Consider the following 20,963-nt stretch of genomic DNA (forward strand, 5'->3'; position numbering starts at 1 on the left):
TGGTGTTTCAACATTTTCGAAGCTCTGAAGCTTGAAAGAAGATTAGACTTACCTGAAGTGTTTCCAGTTCCTGTTGTTTCTCCATCACCATTTTCCTGGCCTGCAAATTAAAGTGTAGTAAGTATTCCATAAGGTTATCATTTATTTGCTATACTTAATTTCTTTGTGAATCTAATTCTCTATAAACTAAGCATTTTAAACAGTTATCCACTTATTTCACAAATCATATTGACAATAAACATGATATCTGCCAGAAATTTCATTTCTTGGGTAGACAGACAAATGGTTTTATAGCTGCATATTTCACCCTTTTCTGAGTCAAAGTCAGATTCATTAAAAGAGTAGTGCATATCATTTTTCTCTCTAGTGTTTTACCTGTGAATATCTCTCTTACTCTCAAATTCAGATGAATTGTTGATAACAAACTTCATAACTGAATAAATGCACTGTTAGGCTGTGTCTAATATTCCTAGCCGCTTAAAGAGAAACCTACAAGATGTACGTGTGTGCACCCCACACATAATTCTAATTACTTTCTTTTGTTCAATGAATACTTTTTGTCTAAGTGAGGAGTCATCTCAGAATATTATTCCACAAGACATCAATGAATGAAAACATGTTAACTTACTAACTCCTATGTCCTGAAAGACAACAAATATTCTTACAACAGAAGTAATCAAAGCAAAGTAGTAAAAAGTAAGGCTGTAAGTGGCTTGTTGTATGCTCCTTACCTTCTGTCTCACTGTCATTTGTGCCTTCCTCCCAATGAAGAAGCATTGTGAGATTATACTTTCAGATCATTTGTGTCGGCATAATCTGAAAATACAAAAACACACATTAAAAGAACTAATAAATAATTAAAAATAAAATTTCATGAAAAATTAAGAATGCATCAATAACTTGTCCAGTATAAAATCATGATAGCTGCTATCAACAGGAAAAATAAAATTATCAAATAATAATAACTGAACAAATGAAGAAGACTGGAGTATTTTAAGCTCTTATAAATTCTGATTCATAAGTATAAGGCACAATAATTAAAAGGGAATGGCCATATCCACATATCCTAAGTGATAGTAAGTATCTCCCCCCGCCCCTCCCCCCTCCCTCTTTTTCCACCTCTACCCATTACAAATCCACTTCTGTTCTAACACAAACATTACCAGAAACAACTCAAGTTTATCTGAGTTAGTTTCATGTTTGATGGATCATCTTGCACTGTTCGATGGATCATCTTGCATAGTTAATCACAATGATGTAGAATGAGTCATTTCGCATTCATATCACAAATCAATTTGTAAAAATGGATACATGCTGAACATTTTAAAGGTTTTTTTAAAAATATATACATGTGAATTACGAAATTCCTACCCACTACCTTTTATACATTACAATAAGAAATTCTTCTACAGTGTGGAGTGAGTTGTCAAAGAGAAACATTTTTAGTTTGTTTTCGAATTTTACTTGCTGTCTGTCAGACATTTTATATTACTGAGCAAGGGATCAAAAAATTTTATTGCAGCACTGACTACCCCTTTTGTGCTAAAGAAACCTTAATGTGGAATAATTAATTTCATTTTTCCTTCTGGTATTGGCATTATGTATATCATTGTTCCTTTTGAACTGTGGTGGATTATTTACAACAAACTTTGTGTGGGAATAAATATACTGTGAAGCAGTAGTCAGAATATTCAACTCCTTAAACAGATGTCTACAGGATGATCAAGGGTGAGTACTACATATTATTACTACAGCATATTTGTGAGCTATGAAGACTTTCTTTCTTAAAGAAGTTCCCCAAAACATTTTAACACATGACATTATTGAATGTAAATATGCAAAATATGTCAACTTACTGATTCATCTCTCCCCAAGATATGAATAATTCCAAGTGCAAATGTGGCTTAACTAAGTTGTTTTAGGAGTTCCAAAATGTGCTTTTTCAGGTTTAAATACTCATCAATATGGACACCCAATTATTTTGAAGCTTCCATCCTGTTTACTATTTCCTCAGGATGTATAACACTTATCATTGCCATAGCAACTGAAAATGTTGTGTATTTTTAGAAAACCATTCAATGATACTTTTAAGAAAATTGTTTACCATTTCTTTTGTTTCTGTACCTATGCTTGGGCTGATTCAATACTAGTGTCATCTGCAAAAACAACTAATTCTGGTTACTGTACATTACATGGAAGATCATTTACATATATGAAGAGTGATATAGGACCAAAGACTGAAACTTGGGGAACCCCACATGTGATTTCTCCCTAGTCAGAATCACGTGGCCAATGGCCTTGCCGCAGTGGTAACACTGGTTCCTGTCAGATTACCAAAATTAAGCACTGTCGAGCTGGGCTAGCACTTGGACGGGCAACCATCCGGTCTGCCGAGCGCTGTTGGCAAGCGAGGTGCACTCGGCCCTTGTGAAGCAAACTGAAGAGCTACTTGATTGATAAGTAGCGGCTCCGGTCTCGTAAACTGACATATGGCCGGGAGAGCGGCGTGCTGACCACATGGTCCTCCATATCCACATCCAATTACACCTGTGTGCTGAGGATGACACTGTGGCCAGTCGGTACCGTTAGGCCTTCATGGCCTGTTCGGACGTAGTTGAGAATTAAGTACATGAACTACATTGGATGAACTACTAAGTACAACTTACTGCATTCTTTAGGTTTGATAAGACATTATCCACTGGTTGGCTATACCATCAATCACATAAAATTTCAGTTTATCTAAGAAAATATTGTGGTACAGGGTGTTTCAAAAATGACTGGTATATTTGAAACGACAATAAAAACTAAACGAGCAGCGATAGAAATACACCGTTTGTTGCAATATGCTTGGGACAACAGTACATTTTCAGGCAGACAAACTTTCGAAATTACAGTAGTTACAATGTTCAACAACAGATGGCGCTGCGGTCTGGGAAACTCTATAGTGCGATATTTTCCACATATCCACCATGCGTAGCAATAATATGGCGTAGTCTCTGAATGAAATTACCCGAAACCTTTGACAACGTGTCTGGCGGAATGGCTTCACATGCAGATGAGATGTACTGCTTCAGCTGTTCAATTGTTTCTGGATTCTGGCGGTACACCTGGTCTTTCAAGTGTCCCCACAGAAAGAAGTCACAGGGGTTCATGTCTGGCGAATAGGGAGGCCAATCCACGCCGCCTCCTGTATGTTTCGGATAGCCCAAAGTAATCACACGATCATCGAAATATTCATTCAGGAAATTAAAGACGTCGGCCGTGCGATGTGGCCGGGCACCATCTTGCATAAACCACGAGGTGTTCGCAGTGTCGTCTAAGGCAGTTTGTACCGCCACAAATTCACGAAGAATGTCAGATAGCGTGTGCAGTAATCGTTTCGGATCTGAAAAATGGGCCAATGATTCCTTTGGAAGAAATGGCGGCCCAGACCAGTACTTTTTGAGGATGCAGGGACGATGGGACTGCAACATGGGGCTTTTCGGTTCCCCATATGCGCCAGTTCTGTTTATTGACGAAGCCGTCCAGGTAAAAATAAGCTTCGTCAGTAAACCAAATGCTGCCCACATGCATATCGCCATCATCAATCCTGTGCACTATATCGTTAGCGAATGTCTCTCGTGCAGCAATGGTAGCGGCGCTGAGGGGTTGCCACGTTTGAATTTTGTATGGATAGAGGTGTAAACTCTGGCGCATGAGACGATACGTGGACGTTGGCGTCATTTGGACCGCAGCTGCAACACGGCGAACGGAAACCCGAGGCTGCTGTTGGATCACCTGCTGCACTAGCTGCGCGTTGCCCTCTGTGGTTGCCGTGCGCGGTCGCCCTACCTTTCCAGCACTTCCATCCGTCACGTTCCCAGTCCGTTGAAATTTTTCAAACAGATCCTTTATTGTATCGCTTTTCGGTCCTTTGGTTACATTAAACCTCCGTTGAAAACTTCGTCTTGTTGCAACAACACTGTGTTCTAGGCGGTGGAATTCCAACACCAGAAAAATCCTCTGTTCTATGGAATAAACCATGTTGTCTACAGCACACTTGCACGTTGTGAACAGCACACGCTTACAGCAGAAAGACGACGTACAGAATGGCGCACCCACAGACTGCGTTGTCTTCTATATCTTTCACATCACTTGCAGCGCCATCTGTTGTTGAAAATTGTAACTACTGTAATTTCGAAAGTTTGTCCGCCTGAAAATGTACTGTTGTCCCAAGCATATTGCAACAAACGGTGTATTTCTATCGCTGCTCGTTTAGTTTTTATTGCCGTTTCAAATATACCGGTCATTTTTGAAACACCCTGTATATGCAGTTAAAGACCTTAGATACAGTCACAAAAAAAAACCAACCGGTACTATTTAATTATTTAACACTTGCAGAATTTGGCTAACGAACATGTAAATCACTTTCTCAGTAGTGCTACTATTCTCAAACCCAAACTGTGATTTGCTGAGGATATGCATCCTATTGTTGCAAGGTGAGATACTATTCTAAAACACATCACTTTCTCTAAAATTGTGGAAAATGGTGTCAGCAGTGAAACAGGTTTGTAGTTATTGATATCTCTCGTATCACATTTCTTGAATAGGGATTTGACAACAGCATTTTTCAGTCTCTCTGGGAAAATGCCTTGAACTATTGATGCATTACATAATCCAAATAAGACCAGGCTTATTATATGGGGACAAATCCTTTGTGTTCTATTGGAAACACCATCAAAACCAGATGAGCGTTTATTTTTAAGAGAATGTATAATTTTCTTAGTTTCAGTAGAAGTTCATGACACATTCATATGACCCAATATTGTGAGTGTTACTTTTTTAGTATGCTGTTGTGATTTTTCTCTTGAACTTCTTGTCCCTATACTTTCTATTACATTTAAGAAATGGTTATTAAACATATTTGCTACCTGTGACTCCTCATTTATAGCCCTTCCATTCAGTTCAGTAGTCATGTTGTTATGCTCTGTGGGTGGTTGTCCTGGTCTCTCATTTCCCTACATTCCACATAGCCTTGGGTCTGTTGTCAAAATTACTAATTTCTGACATTATGTGAATGTTTCTTGATTTTTAATAAATGTTCTTAGAAATTTCAAGTAGTTTTAGTAATGTTCCATTACTACAGGATCTCTACTTTTTCTTACCAACAGATATATTTCCATTTTCCTTTCACAAGGTACTGTAATCCCTCTAGTGAACCACGGTTTTTTGCATGTCTGTTTAATGTTCTTCATGATGAGCTTATGTGAAAAACTATTTTCAAATAACTTTATGAATGTATCATGGAACAGATTAAATTTTATGTTAGCATTTAATTCATTATAAACTTCATCCCAGGTCACCCAAAAGAAAGCATTCTTGAAAACACTTGTTCTTGAGTTATTAACTATTTTAACTGATTTCGACAGAGGAATATTCATATTGCAAGGCACTACATTATTGATCCTAACTAACTGTGCATCATGATAAAAAGAGGGCATTTGTTGTTGGATAAACAGATATTTTCTTGTTCTGAACTTCACCAAAGAAAACATTATCAATTAGATCCAACCATGTTGATAAGTTAATTACCAAGATCAAATTGTACGCTCCAATTAAGATTTCCAGATCATTTTTCCTATCAGAATCCTTCGAAAATCTACATTAAAGTAACCACAGAATATGCTTGCTGTTGTCTGACAGATAGCACAGTAAGGATTCCAGATTCCTCATAAACAGTTCAAGATTTCCCAGTGGGGATCTATATACAGTTACAATAAAAGTAAACTATTTTTCAGTATTAACTGAGAAGCACACACTTATATGAGCTGTCACTAAAAAAATCTACTTGTCTGAATGTTTATGAACTTGGGTTCTGTTTTGATATATGTAGTAACTCCTCCTCCCATATTAGTTTCCACGAGTAAGCTCCTAGAGAGTAATACTTTACTTGTAACTTACGTAACTCGGTGACAATGTGGTGCTCATAGAGGCATAGGTTTTCTATCTTTTTAGAGCTCTCTTAATTTTCTGAACAGTCAAGAAGCTCTTCTGCCTTATTTCTCAATCCTCTTAATATTTTGCTGAAATAAGCTAACCTTACTATTCTGTGCATTCTTAAGCATTTTGTGGAGCTCTTCTGTTATTCTGACTTCTTTCAAAACAGGGTGCCTGAATTCCGATTCTATCCTAGAAAAGGTACATCTCTGACACCAGTAATCACAGGGATTTTGCTTTATGTAATAGTGCCCCTCCCCCCCCCCCCCCCCCTCCGCTCCAGTTCATTATCTGCAAGAAGCTCAGCCAACCTATCTCTTCCCCTTTGCAGGCCGTGTCTAGTGTATTCCCATCTCCACCTGTAGCACAGACACTGTGCTCATATAGGATTTCTTTTCAGTCAGCTTCTCAACCCAGTGTTCACATGTTCACCCAGGGCTGATCATGGCACTTCAGGAACTCCACAAAACTCATATTTGTGTGTACAGCTGATACACATATTTCATCCAGGTCACCCCTAATACTGTAATTACCGTCCTCAGCCAGACTGTTCTCTGCTCCATCTACTACAGTAACCTGATCCTCTTTGCCAAAACCTTTGCACAAATTCCTTATGTCCTCCCTCATGTGGCTGAGCTAGCACTCGGCTTCACAAAACTTGTGACCTGGTACCTTGTTCCTAATTTATCCAGTACCATCTGTCCTACACCAATCCCATGACTACTACCTTGCAGCAAGACTGATTTCTTCCTAATCGCTTTTGGTACGAACCTGCAACTCTGCTGCACCCTACTGGGACCTACAGGTGGATGAGGCTCTTCCCCTCTTACTTAATTCAAATAACAAATCAAATTTGTTCGATACTGTAAGCTCAAATGCAGATGAAGTAGAAGAACTGTTCCCCCCTTGCCCACTGTTTGTCCTCTTTGCCCAGATCCCATGATCCCTCCTTCAATCTATCTAGCTCAAATTTTGCATGATCTAGTTCAGCCTGAAGGGCACAAATCTTTTCCTCCTGTTAAACAATTCTCTTGTTTGTTTTGCACACCCTACAGTTCCATGGGAGAGCCTTGCTGAGTTCTCCATTCAGTTCCCCAGTGAATTCAAACCCACAGTCTACACATGAGGAGGAGTTCCTTTGTCAATAAAATAGCGATACCTAGAGTATTGTTTGAGTCAGTTTGAAATTAGAAAGTACTTCAAACAGTAAAAGCATTAAAAAAATCTAATAATCACAGAATATCATTTTCACAAGTAATATGAGAATTATATTAAACATTGAAAGCACGCTTTATGCTCATGAAATTGATCCCATGTTGTGTTTCTCATTGGTCCTATTGAAGAAAAACTTAAAGAGACCATCTGATGTCATCATCATTCTGATAGCTATTTTTGAAACTAAAAAGTCAATGCCAGAAAAAATATTTTCTTCCTATGTTTGAGACCCCATATTTCCTTCATACCAACTCACTGATCTCATTTTAATAGTAAAGACTTGATTTCAACATATTTGCATCACATTGCAATGCATCTAGAACGTAAAAGTGAATTATTCCACAACACCAAACAACAGAAACTCCAGGTACGAATATCAACAATGTAGGAAAAGATATATTGCTACTTATGTAAAGAAGACATGTCAAATTGCAAACAGGCACGATTAAAAGACACTTATATATATCTTTTGGCCACAGCCTTCGTCAGTAAGGTCACACACACACACACACACACACACACACACACACACACACACACACACACACACACACACACACAGGAGTGCATGCGTGTATGCATGCACCACACCTAAGCAAGCACACCTCACGCACACATGACCGCCAACTCCAGCATCTCGGGCCAGAATCAGAATGCAACATCACGAGGGATGCAAGCAGCAATCTGGATGGGGTGACGAAGGGGAAGGGATGAGGGAGGGGAGGGGGGGGGGTGTTTTGGGGGAGGAGATCTAACAGTGAGTTCATCGGTCTCATTGTATTAGGGAAGGATGGGGAAGGAAGTCAGCCGTGCCCTCCTTGTTTGTTTCTTTTTCCCCCACCTCCCTGCCCCACAACCCCCTGACACTGCACCTGTTGGCAGTCTAGTCCTTGCACACTCCACCAGACAGTGTTCATCTCTCTCCCCACCTGTACACTACTATCCCTTCCACTTCCCCACCACATCCAGATTGCTGCTTGAAACCCATATTATGTTGCATTTTGGCCCGAGATGCTGGAGTTGGCAGTTGTGTGTGTGTGAGGTGTGCCTGCTTGTGTGTCTCTCTTTACTGTCGAAGACAGTGGCCAAAAGCTATGTGTGAGTTTCTTTTAATCGTGCCTGTCTGCAACTTGACGTGTCTTATTTACAGTAAGACGCAATCTATCTTTTCCTACATTGTTGTTATTTCACAATAAGGATGACATTCATCTGCTCTGGTTGGAATCTATGCTATTTTGACCATTTATGATGTATCTAAGTTGTGTGCTTGAGTGTGGTAGCACTCCACAGTCATGAGGAGTTTGACTCCTTATCTGGCACACAGCTTGAAATGATCAGAAATCATAAAACGGTATAAACTCCACCAACAGAAGAATAATGACAATTACAACTTTAAGGCTGCAATTAAATAACTCTATGGATAGCACCATATTTCTCTGTAACTGGCAGTCAGCATGTTAGGAGAACTTGTGGGGATTAGAAATAAAACAGCAGGCAGCGACATGTTGAAGCTTCAAGCTTGTTTCCATGGTGTGCTTGTATGGGTCAACTAGTTCCAGCCCTATTTATGACAGGTAGGAGTTGGGTGTGAGTCTTGGTCTTGCATAAAGTTTTAATTTGTTGTTATCATAGTTATGGTGTGTCTTTATTCTCAAATACTGATACATGAAACTTAAAGTTCTGATCTGAAGAGATGACCTGTTTCATTGTTTAATCATATCTAAAACAACAATTTTCCAATCTGTTAGCTACACATACTGTTACAAGTTATTGAATCCTAGCTGCAAAATATCTCACTATTTCACCTTCTTGGCTGGTAGCATACAGTATAATTAATACATAGATTTATATTGCAATCAAATATTTTGATAAGGTTATGACACTTTTACTGGTATAAATTGTTATTTCTTTGGAAAGTTTTTGGAAAGAAAAATATTTGAAATATTGTGATGAAAAACTTCACTGCAGCTACATGTCATATGTTGTGATGTCTACACGAAACAGAATACAGAAAAAGAGAAAACAACACTTGCTTTCTTCTTCTTCTTTTGTTTCCTGGAAATCTTTATTCAAATTCCCTTTGCACATTACTTCTTATACATTTCTTCATAGACGACTTATTTTCTAACTACTTCATATGACATCTCAACGATAGATTTTTTAGACATTAGATGTGTTCACATTGCTTGCTCTCTACTAGCCTTGTAAAACAAGTGCTGGCTATTAACACAAATAATGGCCATAGGATATCGAGAAAATGTTGGTATTACAGTCATTAAAATTATTATTATTGCAACATTATGCAACAGTCTTTCTTTTGAGATAGAAACAGGACATTATGTTACACCTGCCAGGTTTCCACAAAAATTGATTTTATAGACAGAATTGCAAAAAATAATAACATTAAAAAAGAGTAAATGGATACCGTACTGCTTGCAGAACACATTCTCAAAAAACAGTAATACATAAATTAGCTGACAAGTTTAAATGCACATCAAAAACTTTCAAGGAGATAATGCATAAAAATTTCTAATGGCAGAAATGCAAGTACATCACGTAATAGATGCGTGAAACAATTTTCTTTAGAAACAGATGTCTACTGATAGTAAAAGGAGCTACTGCTTGATTTCAAGAGAGTTCACGTTATTGGTCCTTTTCATAAGAAGTGCATTATTTTTATAAAATCTTACATTAACACGAGAAACTACCGCTTCTCATTAAACATACATGGTTAATATTGATGTTCAGTCTAAAACATTTCCTTACAAAATATACAAAGGAAGATTAGGTTTTAACGTCCCATCTAGAATAAAGTCATGAGAAACAGAACGCAAGTTCTGACTGGGGAAGGATGAGGAATGAGATCAGTCATGTCCTTTCAATGGAAGCATCCCAGATTCCATCTTAGGTGATTTATGGAAATTAGAGAGCATCTAATCTGGATGGTTGGATGAGTATTTGAACCATTGTCTTCCTGAATGTGAGTATAGTACTTTACCAATGTACCACCTCATCTGGTCTCATAACATGAAACAACCAAATTTTAACACATGCATCACTTGTCTCATCACGTAACACTTGATTTGTGCATACATGGGTTTTTATGGATACTTTGGAAAGCAAATTTTGAAGAAAAACACAAAAGCAATTAAAGATATAAGGGAAAATCCTATAAGTAAATCAGGCAATGAAAAGATTAAGAAAACCACCTATTGTTTAGAGTAGAGACAGAGCACTGAATACGAACATAAAAACACATTTTGTGTGTTGGGAGAGGGGGCAGGACAAATAAGTAAATGTTCTATTATTTTTAAAAATTATGGCATGAAGTGATAGATTATGAAATAAGGCAAAGAATAGGAATAGATGCAAAATCAGACTACTGTGGTTATAAAATAAATTTGTGGTTTGGCAATGCATAATAAACAATATGAAGTCCATATGATCAAAGAAAAAGCACATATAACAAAACACACATACTGATTCTACTCAAATTCTGGGAATAAAATACATCTAAAATGTCTAGTAGTGCTTGCAATCAATCCAGAAGTTGACGGATACATAGATGGATACAAAATGTGGCACAATCACAGCTATAACGGGAGCCTGTGATACTACAAAATTATTTCCCTAAAATAATGATTACAAAATGTACCAGTTGAGAAACTAAATTTTCTCCCTCGCTTGAAAATAAAGTGATGCAGGCTGCTGTAAACATTGCCTACTCCTTAACATTTCCAAAAAGTCATATATATTTCACAGATATCGAGTCTTTGGTGGTCTCCTGTCTCAGAAAAGAATTTATTACATGGTTTGTAAATCATATAATACCTATTATTATACTGGAACAGTTAAACCATTTTAATGATGCTAAAGAGTAACTGATTGATTGAGAGTTAATACACAAGACATCTGAAATTTAAGTTTCTGAGCCTCTGTACTAAGTATAAAACAGTTCCTCTCTGAAAAGTTTCAGCAAATTTGTGAATTCCCATCAAATTACATACTGAGTATCTACAATTTGTGTTGCAACAAAGAGAAAAAGGCATTTTACATTTTACAGAAGATGGAAATTCACCAAGCAGCTGCATGTTTTATGAAATTTATTAGCACTGACATTGTTTTAGCTTTAACTGCCAGCAAAGTTTTAATTTCTTTTATGCTTCCATAATCAGGAATGATATTCTTCTTTTGACATTTTTTATTAAATTGTAGACTTGTCACAATATCCATTTCATTTTAGTTTGTGATGAAGACATTTATAAAGGTGACACTTTACCTGGTAAGGTAAACTTAAGCTGGTGTATTTCCACATACTGGCTGCTAGCAGAGGAAGGGGTCAGAAGCTATGGAATTCATTTTTATATTGATAGAAAGTTCACCAAGCACTTAGAATTTTTATGACATTTAACAGCTAATGAATTTCATAAAAGCTGTAAGTACTTATTGGATTTCCTTCCCCTATCAAATGAATGGCACAGCTATCGACCCACGACACTCAACCACTAAGTGGAAGTGCACAAAAATCATTTACAACTGTTTATCTCTGTAACCACTGTATGTTCCCTGCACATTTGTATTAATATATGACATTGAAACAGAGAGTTTCAGTCCCCGTAAGTCATCCCATTTTTATCAACAAATATCTATTTGAAGCAAGAACCATTGACTGCATCTTCACACAGTTTTCAGAGCTTTCTGGAAGAGGGAATATTTTTATGCTCAATCCATGTCAGCAATAATTCGGGAAGAAAGATTCTGGAAAACTGATGATTAAAGAGAATGAAATTGCTGACACCTCAGTCACATCAAAATGAAAGGTGTAGTAAATTTTATGTACAGAATTGACTATGAAAAATCTTTGTGATAGATGGCTGTCACATTTGTTGAATGCTGACTGGAGCAACAATAAAAAGAAATTTCTCATTCCACTGATATGTTACTTTAGATGAAATGTGGTTCTATTATTTCACTCCAGAAATAAAACAGTAGCCAATGCAGCATGTAGAAACTAACTAGTTTGCATCAAAGATAACAAAATTGACTTAAACTTCCAAGATATTATGGGTAATGTGTTCCAGATGCAAAATGGATTCATCCAAAGTTTTCTGAACCAAACAGATTGAAAAAAAAAAGATAAAATTCCTGTATTGTCAAGTACAAAAAAGTTATATCTTCTGGACAGTGCACCTGCGACAAAAGTCCTGTCGCGACAGGAGAACTGCGTGATGTGAAGGAAAAATTGCTGGAACATCCACCCTTTCCTCAAAACTTGACATCTTCAAACAACGACTTACTCCCATAACTAATGAAATTTGTGGCTGAAAATATTTTGAGTTAAAAGAAAAGGTAATGGATGCTGTAGTTTGGTATTTTAAGACACCTTCTAGAATTGTTTTTCATGGATGAAATATATTCATTGGAAAAATGTTGAAAAATTGCACTGATCTATAAGGGCACCTCACAGAAAAACCAGTATGTTGTCCTTTTACTAGAAAACAGTCTTGTCCTCAGAGCCCTCTGACAAATGACTTTGTCCAAAAACTGAGTCTGTGACTTTTCTTAACTACACAACTGTGTGTTTGTCAACACCTCTGATATTCAAAACGCAGTTACCTAACCTCATACAGGCTTTTCCTTTGTTCTGGGAATAAAGGGGGAAAAAAAATCACCTGTAACAACATTTTGTAGTAGGGTTTTAGAATATATACTGTGTTCCAACGTTACAAAATATCTTGAAGAATACAATATACTGGCACATCGTCAGCAAAGATTCAGAGAAAAAACACTATCTTGAAAAACAACTGGCTCTTTATACACATGAAATAAACAGTTCAATTAACAGGAGATCTTTAATTGACTTTATATTGCTACATTCCCAGAAGGCTCTGGACACCATTCCTCACAAGCAGACTTAAATCCAACTCTAAGCCTATGGAGTTTCACCTCAGTTACACAACGGAATTTGAGTCAGAAAACTGATGGGAAGCCATCTAGTGAAACCAAAGTTATATTTGAGGTTCTCCAGCAAAGTATTATACGCCCGCTGATATTCTTAACCTGAACTGTGAACAATTTACACAGGAGCCATTGCATTAAAATTGCTATGGGGAAGCCAAATTGAAGACTGTGTTTAACTGGCAGAACACTTAGAACAAGTAACAAATTTACTAAAGGGACTGTCTATGTTACACTTGCCCGTCCTCTTCTGCAGTATAGCTGCAGGGTACAGAATCCTTAACAGATAATATGTATAGACAATATAAAAAAAGAAAATCAGAGAAGCATAGATCGTTTCTATTATAGTGAAATAGGGGAGTGTGTGTCACAGGTATGATAAATGAGTTGGGGTGGCAGTTACAAAAATAAAGGCTTTTTCATTGTAGTGAGATCTTTTACCAAAATTTCAATCACTACTTTTCTCCACCAGATGTCAAAACATTCTGCTGAAATGGCCATCATAATAAGGGAGAAATGGCCATCACAATAAAATATGAAAAATCACAGCTTGCCTGGAAATATGAGGGTTACCCAGAAAGTAATGCACCGCATTTTTTTTTCTCAGCCAAAAACCATGCTATGAATGCGAAATATTACTTATGTATTACTTGAAGTCTCCTGAATGAGTGTGTCAAGTTTCTGTCACTTCCAACAGATAGTGTAGCTGCAGGAAAGTTTCAAAATGGCATTTGTAGGCGATGTATGTTACAAGCAATGTGCTGTTATTGAGTTTCTCATTGCAGAGAAAGAAAATGTGGGGAATTTTCACAAACACTTGTGCAAAGTCTATGGAGTGTCTGCTGCTGACAGAAGTAGTCAGTCAATGGTCATGGAGGGCAGAAGGTGGTTTGGTGGAGCTCTATGAATTGCGAGACCATTCACGGCTATCACACCTGACATGTTGCACCGAACTGATGCTGTCATTCACGAGGACAGATGCATTACGAGTCTGCAGTTGATGCTGCATCTGTCAATCAGCATGGGAGGTGTGGAACCAATTATACACACTCTTGGATGTACAAAAGTGTGTGCAAGATGGGTCCCACAGTGTAAAACAGTAGATCACAAATTGCACAGAAGAAACATTGTCTTGATTTGCTGCAACACCCTGAAGCTTTGGGGGAGTTCTTCTTGTCCCGGATTGTGACATGTGATGAAACTTGGGTTCAACCAGTTTGAGCCTGAAACAAAATGATAGGTGATGGAATGGCACCATTCCCACTCCCCTCAAAAAAAAAAAAAAAAAAAAAAAAAAAAAAAAACTGCTTCCATCAGTAAGGTCGTGATCCCCATGTTCTGGGACTGTGAAAGTGTGATTCTCTTAGTGTGATGCCAAGAGGCAGTACCATAAATTCAGTAGCATATGTCAATACATTTAAAAAACTCAAAATGCCCTCGGAACTTCCACTTGTTTGGGCCATTAAAGGATGTCACTCGTGGAAGACATTTGGAGGACGATGAGGAGGTGGTTCACACAGTGAAGCACTCACTCCACCATCAAAACAAGGATTGGTACCAACAGGACATACACGCCCTAGTTTCACGCTGAAGGAAGGCCACAGAATGGGAGAGGGATTACGTGGAAAAATATGGTGTGCAGATAAAATACCATTCATTAGTGTGTGTAAATCTCATTATGTTCAATAAAGAATTGTTGAAGAAAAAAAAGAGGTGCATTACTTTTTGAGCAACCCTCATATTAACGTGTTATTTTTTTCCCCACATGCTATCTGAGAGAAACGGTAGAGGAATGGTCTGAAAGTGCCTCCATGAGCACTCTGCCAAATGCTCGGCTGATTCAATTGTGAACTGCAGAGTTATGTAAATGCAGATCTGATAAATTGTATGGTTATCAGTAAAAATGAAATAATGTAATCTCATTTACATAACACAAGACAGGCAGTAGACATTACAAATGAGATGGTGCCATGTTTAGCACAAAGTAATTGTATCTGGGAGAAACAGTTCAAATTCCCATCAAACAATAATGATTCAGATTATCTCTGGTTCCCTAAATCTTTTACAGCAAATGTCTGGTGAGTTTCACTGAAAACCACTACACATACTTCCTTCCACATCACTGTCCAATTGACCTTGTGCTCCATCACTAATAACAACAGAGTGAAGATTAACCATAATCATCTTTTGTTTCAGGACTTGATGAAAGATTAGATTCAAACTGCTACGCTCAATGAAAAAAAATATGATGATCAGTATTTTAGGATAATGATTTGAACTTTGATTCAAACATCCCACCTTATGTCTTTTAAGCCACTCATTGATACTGCATTTGTGAACGTGATTTTTTACAGGATTCTTTTCCTTATGGCTGGATGTACTTCCTTATTTTAGTTAAAATCATTGTAACAGAGGACAAGTACCTGTTCCATTAAATATTAAGGCTGTGTTAAATGCCATTCAGAACAAACACACTATCAGTATTCAATAGTTGTGAAGTAAATGGCTTAGAAGAAAACTGGTTCACAAACTACCAGAATATTGAGGGCACCTTCAGTATTTTACTGATTTTTCATTGCAGATTATAAGCAGCTGTTAAACTGTCAAGTATTCATTAGCATATCAGAAATGATTCAATTTCTAACCTCTTCATTCCAATCCCTATAGTAAGGGGTTACACACACAAGGCCATGTGTATGTGAATTTTGTGTGTGTGTGTGTGTGTGTGGTGTGTGTGTGTGTGTGTGTGTGTGTTTTCTACTGCAGGGGGTGGTGGTTGTGATTTCTTCCTGGACTCTTCATGAACATCACATTTTCTTGAGTAACTTCACTATTACCCTCTTAATACTTTCTGTAGATGACTACATAGATACAATGTTAATATTTGTTGTTAGTGATGGTTGAACCATTAACATCCTCAGTAGTACAATTTATATGTAATCAGCAGAGAAAGTAATAGAGGCCTAATATGAAAAAATGTTTAGAGTAAAAATTTAAGTGTCACAAATATATTTTGAAATAGAACTTTTTAAACTTAACTATCCAGCACTCTCAGAGAAGAGTGGAGGCTTTTTACTTTAAAAAAATGCAAATGTAAATGTTGTGTAGCATTCATGGCTGGGATGGGGTGGGTTCATCAACATAGTAGGAAGAGTGTTCTTTCTCTGCATACATTGGTCCCTTTCCTTGCGGATATGTGAGAGTTGTCTTGAAGTGTTTTCTACTGCAGAAGAAAAACTCTGTACGAAAACGTTAATATCTGAACACTTTTTCTCACTGTGCTGTCTGCAACTCAATGCCTTATCCATGTGGTGAGTAGTAACCTTTGTAAGTTGATGATGTTCATGAAAATCATAAATATCAACTTCACATGCAACTGTGACTTATGGGCTCATTTTTATTTGCTATGGCTGACACTACAGGAGAATGTAATGTGTGACAGAAGTGGACCTGGGAGACATCAATTTGAGTTTTATGGAAATGTTGGAACATAAGCAATACTGACCCTATTATTTGTCTTAGAAGGTAGGCTCAAGAAAGACAAATCCTCATTTACGAGGTGCATTCAAGTTCTAAGGCCTCCGATTTTTTTTCTCCGGACTGGAAAGAGATAGAAACATGCGCATTGTTTTAAAATGAGGCCGCGTTCATTGTCAATACGTCCCAGAGATGGCAGCACCATACGGCAGACGAATTTTACTGCCAGTGACGAGAATGAGAACTGTTTTAAATACTTAAAATGGTGACGTTTTCCTTACTTGAACAGCGTGCAATCATTCGTTTTCTCAATTTGTGTGGTGTGAAACCAATTGAAATTCATCGACAGTTGAAGGAGGCATGTGGTGATGGAGTTATGGATGTGTCGAAAGTGCGTTCGTGGGTGCGACAGTTTAATGAAGGCAGAACATCGTGTGACAACAAACCGAAACAACCTCCGGCTTGCACAAGCCGGTCTGATGACATGATCGAGAAAGTGGAGAGAATTGTTTTCAGGGATCGCCGAATGACTATTGAACAGATCGTCTCCAGAGTTGGCATTTCTGTGGGTTCTGTGCACACAATCCTGCATGACGACCTGAAAATGCGAAAAGTGTCATCCAGATGGGTGCCACGAATGCTGACGGACGACCACATGGCTGCCCGTGTGGCATGTTGCCAAGCAATGTTGACGCGCAACGACAGCATGAATGGGATTTTCTTTTCGTCGGTTGTGACAATGGATGAGACGTGGATGCCATTTTTCAATCCAGAAACAAAGCGCCAGTCAGCTCAATGGAAGCACACAGATTCACCGCCACCAAAAGAATTTCGGGTAACCGCCAGTGCTGAAAAAATGATGGTGTCCATGTTCTGGGACAGCGAGGGCGTAATCCTTACCCATTGCGTTCCGAAGGGCACTACGGTAACAGGTGCATCCTACGAAAATGTTTTGAAGAACAAATTCCTTCCTGCACTGCAACAAAAACGTCCGAGAAGGGCTGCGCGTATGCTGTTTCACCAAGACAACGCACCCGCACATCGAGCTAACGTTACGCAACAGTTTCTTTGTGATAACAACTTTGAAGTGATTCCTCATGCTCCATACTCACCTGACCTGGCTCCTAGTGACTTTTGGCTTTTTCCAACAATGAAAGACACTCTCCGTGGCTGCACATTCACCAGCCGTGCTGCTATTGCCTCAGCGATTTTCCAGTGGTCAAAACAGACTCCTAAAGAAGCCTTCGCCGCTGCCATGAAATCATGGCATCAGCGTTGTGAAAAATGTGTACGTCTGCAGGGCAATTACGTCGAGAAGTAACGCCAGTTTCATCGATTTTGGGTGAGTAGTTAATTAGAAAAAAAATCGGAGGCCTTAGAACTTGAATGCACCTTGTACAATATTATTATTCCATCCTGGATTTTTTATTATTTCATCCTGGACTTTTGACTGTTTAAAATTCACATTTACACTATTTGTAAATCTAGAAAAAGATTCTTGTGATGTTGCACGGAATACGGTAATTGGAGTTTTGGAGTTATCAAGAATAAAATATAGGGAGCAAAATTTTATCTACAACTTGTACAAAAACACAGTTGCAGTTATAAGAGGACATAAACAAGGGGTAGCAGCAGCAAAAGGAGTGAATCAAGGTTGTATGTACTCTAGTGTATGTGTATGTACTGTAAATACAGAGCAAGGAGTAGAGGAAACTAAAGAGAAACATGGAAAACAAATTAATGTTCAGGGAAACGAAATCAGATCTTTACAGTTTGTTATGGTGATGCAAATCTGACAGACAGCAAAAGACTTGGAACACTAAAATGGTGGATAGTGTCTGGAAGGTGTTGTAATATGAACAGCAATAAAAGTAAAACTGGGGTAGGCCTAATGGAACATAGTCAAAATTGGTCATATGTTATGCTGGGGAAATTAGCCACTAAAAGTAGTAGATGAGCTTTGCTATTTGGTCAGTGATGGTGGTATAAATAATGGGAATATAAAATGAAGATTAGCAAAGCCAAGAAAAGTTTTTTCCTAAGAACGAAAAACTTGTTAACATCAAATATAAGTTCAGTTGCTTGGAAGTCTTCTCTAAAAGAATTTTTTTGCAGCATAGCCTTATAATTAAAGTGAAAGAAAGATAATAAACAGTATAGATCAGAGGAGAATACAAGCTTTTGAAGTGTGATGCTACAGAAGATTTGCTCTCAGTGTGTGTGTGTGTGTGTGTGTGTGTGTGTGTGTGTGTGTGTGTGTGTGTGTGTGTGTGAGATAAATTGTAATCTTACGGAATCGGAATGAGTTATTTTACATTCAAACAACAAATTAATTTGAAATGTGGCTATATGCTGACCATTAAGCAGGTGCACATGAATTTTAGGTTTCAGTAGTTATGCAGAAATTAAGGCAGTTGCACAGAAAGGCTATTGTGGAGAAAGGAACACGGGTAACTTCATAAACAGTGGTAATAGTTTCCCTGACAGTCAAAGCAAATGGTTTATTAACAAAGACTATATGTAGTTCAAACAGGTCACACACCAATAACACTTACAGTAAGATATTAGGGCAAACCATTCAATAAGTAGTTATGGAAGACATATGAAAAGTGCTCCATTTCAGCTGCTCTGAAGTTACTCTGAAGCATTCACAGAAACACATGAATAATTCAGAAACTAGTGAGTGTTGCAATGTTAATACGCATTTACTGCTCTCCAGCACTTATGTGTCTGTGTGGACATGCACAAAATAATTTCAAAATGTTCAACGATAATGTGCTAAAATATTTTGTTGACAAACATGTGACATTTAAAACACTTAACAACATGTAATACATAAAGACAGCATAAGTGTGTAAGCATACCACATATTTTAAGGCCTAGTTTTCGAATTGCTGTCAACATCTTTTTTGGATTGTGTGTACATGAAGCACTTTTGGATAAAAATCATTAATGATTCTTCTCATTAACATACAAACTCGATACCTTCTTCATTTTGTCCTTTGTTATAAAGACTTGTATTAAAAGATGAAAATTAGTATCAAGAGCTTTTTCACCTATTACCATTTGTCATATCAGCAGCTGCTGAACTGTTATGCAAAAGTGTCAAATGCAATTTCTGTCTCACAACATTAAACTCACCAAAGGGTGACAGGCACCACGTGTGTGTGTGTGGGGGGGGGGGGGGGACAAGTTTCAAACACACCTTTATCCTTAACATACTGAGCTGTGCTTAATTACTTCATGGCTTCTGTTAGTCATTGTGGCTTTTTTACATATCCTGATGACATTAAACTGATGGGAAGTTCCATCTCAGATAAACCATAAAGACTCTTTCATTTTGCAACAGAGTGTAGACGTTTATTAACTTAAAACTAAGCACTAGATAGTGAGTTAACTTAAGCTTTGACTTTCATATATACTATTTAAATCATTCTTTGTTTCCCCTTCAGAAACATTCAAGAGACCTGTCTAAGTCATGTCTGCCACACTGTTTATGTTTAGAATTACGTGGACTCCACTTTACACATGTGCGATCGTTGTTTAACATGTTGTAGAAGTAACACAATCTATTTTAATATGTGAGCAACAACAATGTACTAATATTAAATGGGTTTTACTGCAGGTGCGATTTAAGGCTCAAACACGACATCGTTTCCATAGGCATCTAAACAGGTCTCTTGATAGATATTACCACAGTAAAACACACACAGTAATTGAAATTTTTTTCACAATTTAAATTACAGAGCATGAAGTTCACTGGTACACTAAGGGATAACGAAGGGGTATGTTAACGTAAAAGAGTACTTTCCATTTAATAAACATCAAACTCAACAATGATTAAGTCAGTCACTTTGATATAAGCCTTCTTAAAACCATTTTTTTTTAATGTAAAAGCGCTACTTAACAAAATTTGAATCAGTTGAGATCTACATGTAAACATTAAAACGTTTGTAGCTCAAGAAACTGTCGTGACGAAGGGTTTCTGTAAAAACGTACCAGTTCAAAAACACTACATCAGTAATAATGACTGGTAATGTATGGAGTTATTTGAATAAAAACAACGAAAGATTGCAGTTGGGTGCGTTCGGTATCAAGCAGAATACAGGGGAGGATTCTGATTGGCAGCCGTCCCTATTATTCGTTCGTGAAGACTTAACTTTTATGAATGTCAATGTTGTCTTCATTTCTTTCAAATACAATTAAAATCATTTTCATATTTCCTGAAAAAAGCAAAAGCTTCATACCGATTGACAGTACCCTCCGCAGCAGAATGTAAACATACAACATAGTATTATCTTTGACGCAACTCGCAAAGATGCACATGTGGGAAAATA

The 20,963-nt window shown here is 37.6% G+C and overlaps 1 protein-coding gene across 1 annotated transcript in view; it reads right to left on the bottom strand.

The window, feature by feature from the left end:
* LOC126195200 (protein furry) overlaps positions 1 to 20,936 on the bottom strand; it is a 1,217,589-nt gene extending 1,196,653 nt beyond the window's left edge. The window contains exons 1-3 of the mRNA XM_049933718.1: positions 20,874 to 20,936; positions 732 to 816; positions 53 to 100 (exon numbers count right to left, since the gene is read on the bottom strand). Coding sequence (XP_049789675.1) covers positions 53 to 100; positions 732 to 777 — 94 coding nt within the window. The 5' untranslated portion in view covers positions 778 to 816; positions 20,874 to 20,936. The remainder of the gene's footprint in view (positions 1 to 52; positions 101 to 731; positions 817 to 20,873) is intronic.
* Positions 20,937 to 20,963: the final 27 nt, after the last annotated feature.

The sequence above is a fragment of the Schistocerca nitens genome, chromosome 1 (genome assembly GCF_023898315.1).
Source record: "Schistocerca nitens isolate TAMUIC-IGC-003100 chromosome 1, iqSchNite1.1, whole genome shotgun sequence".
NCBI classification, from domain to species: Eukaryota; Metazoa; Arthropoda; class Insecta; order Orthoptera; family Acrididae; genus Schistocerca; species Schistocerca nitens.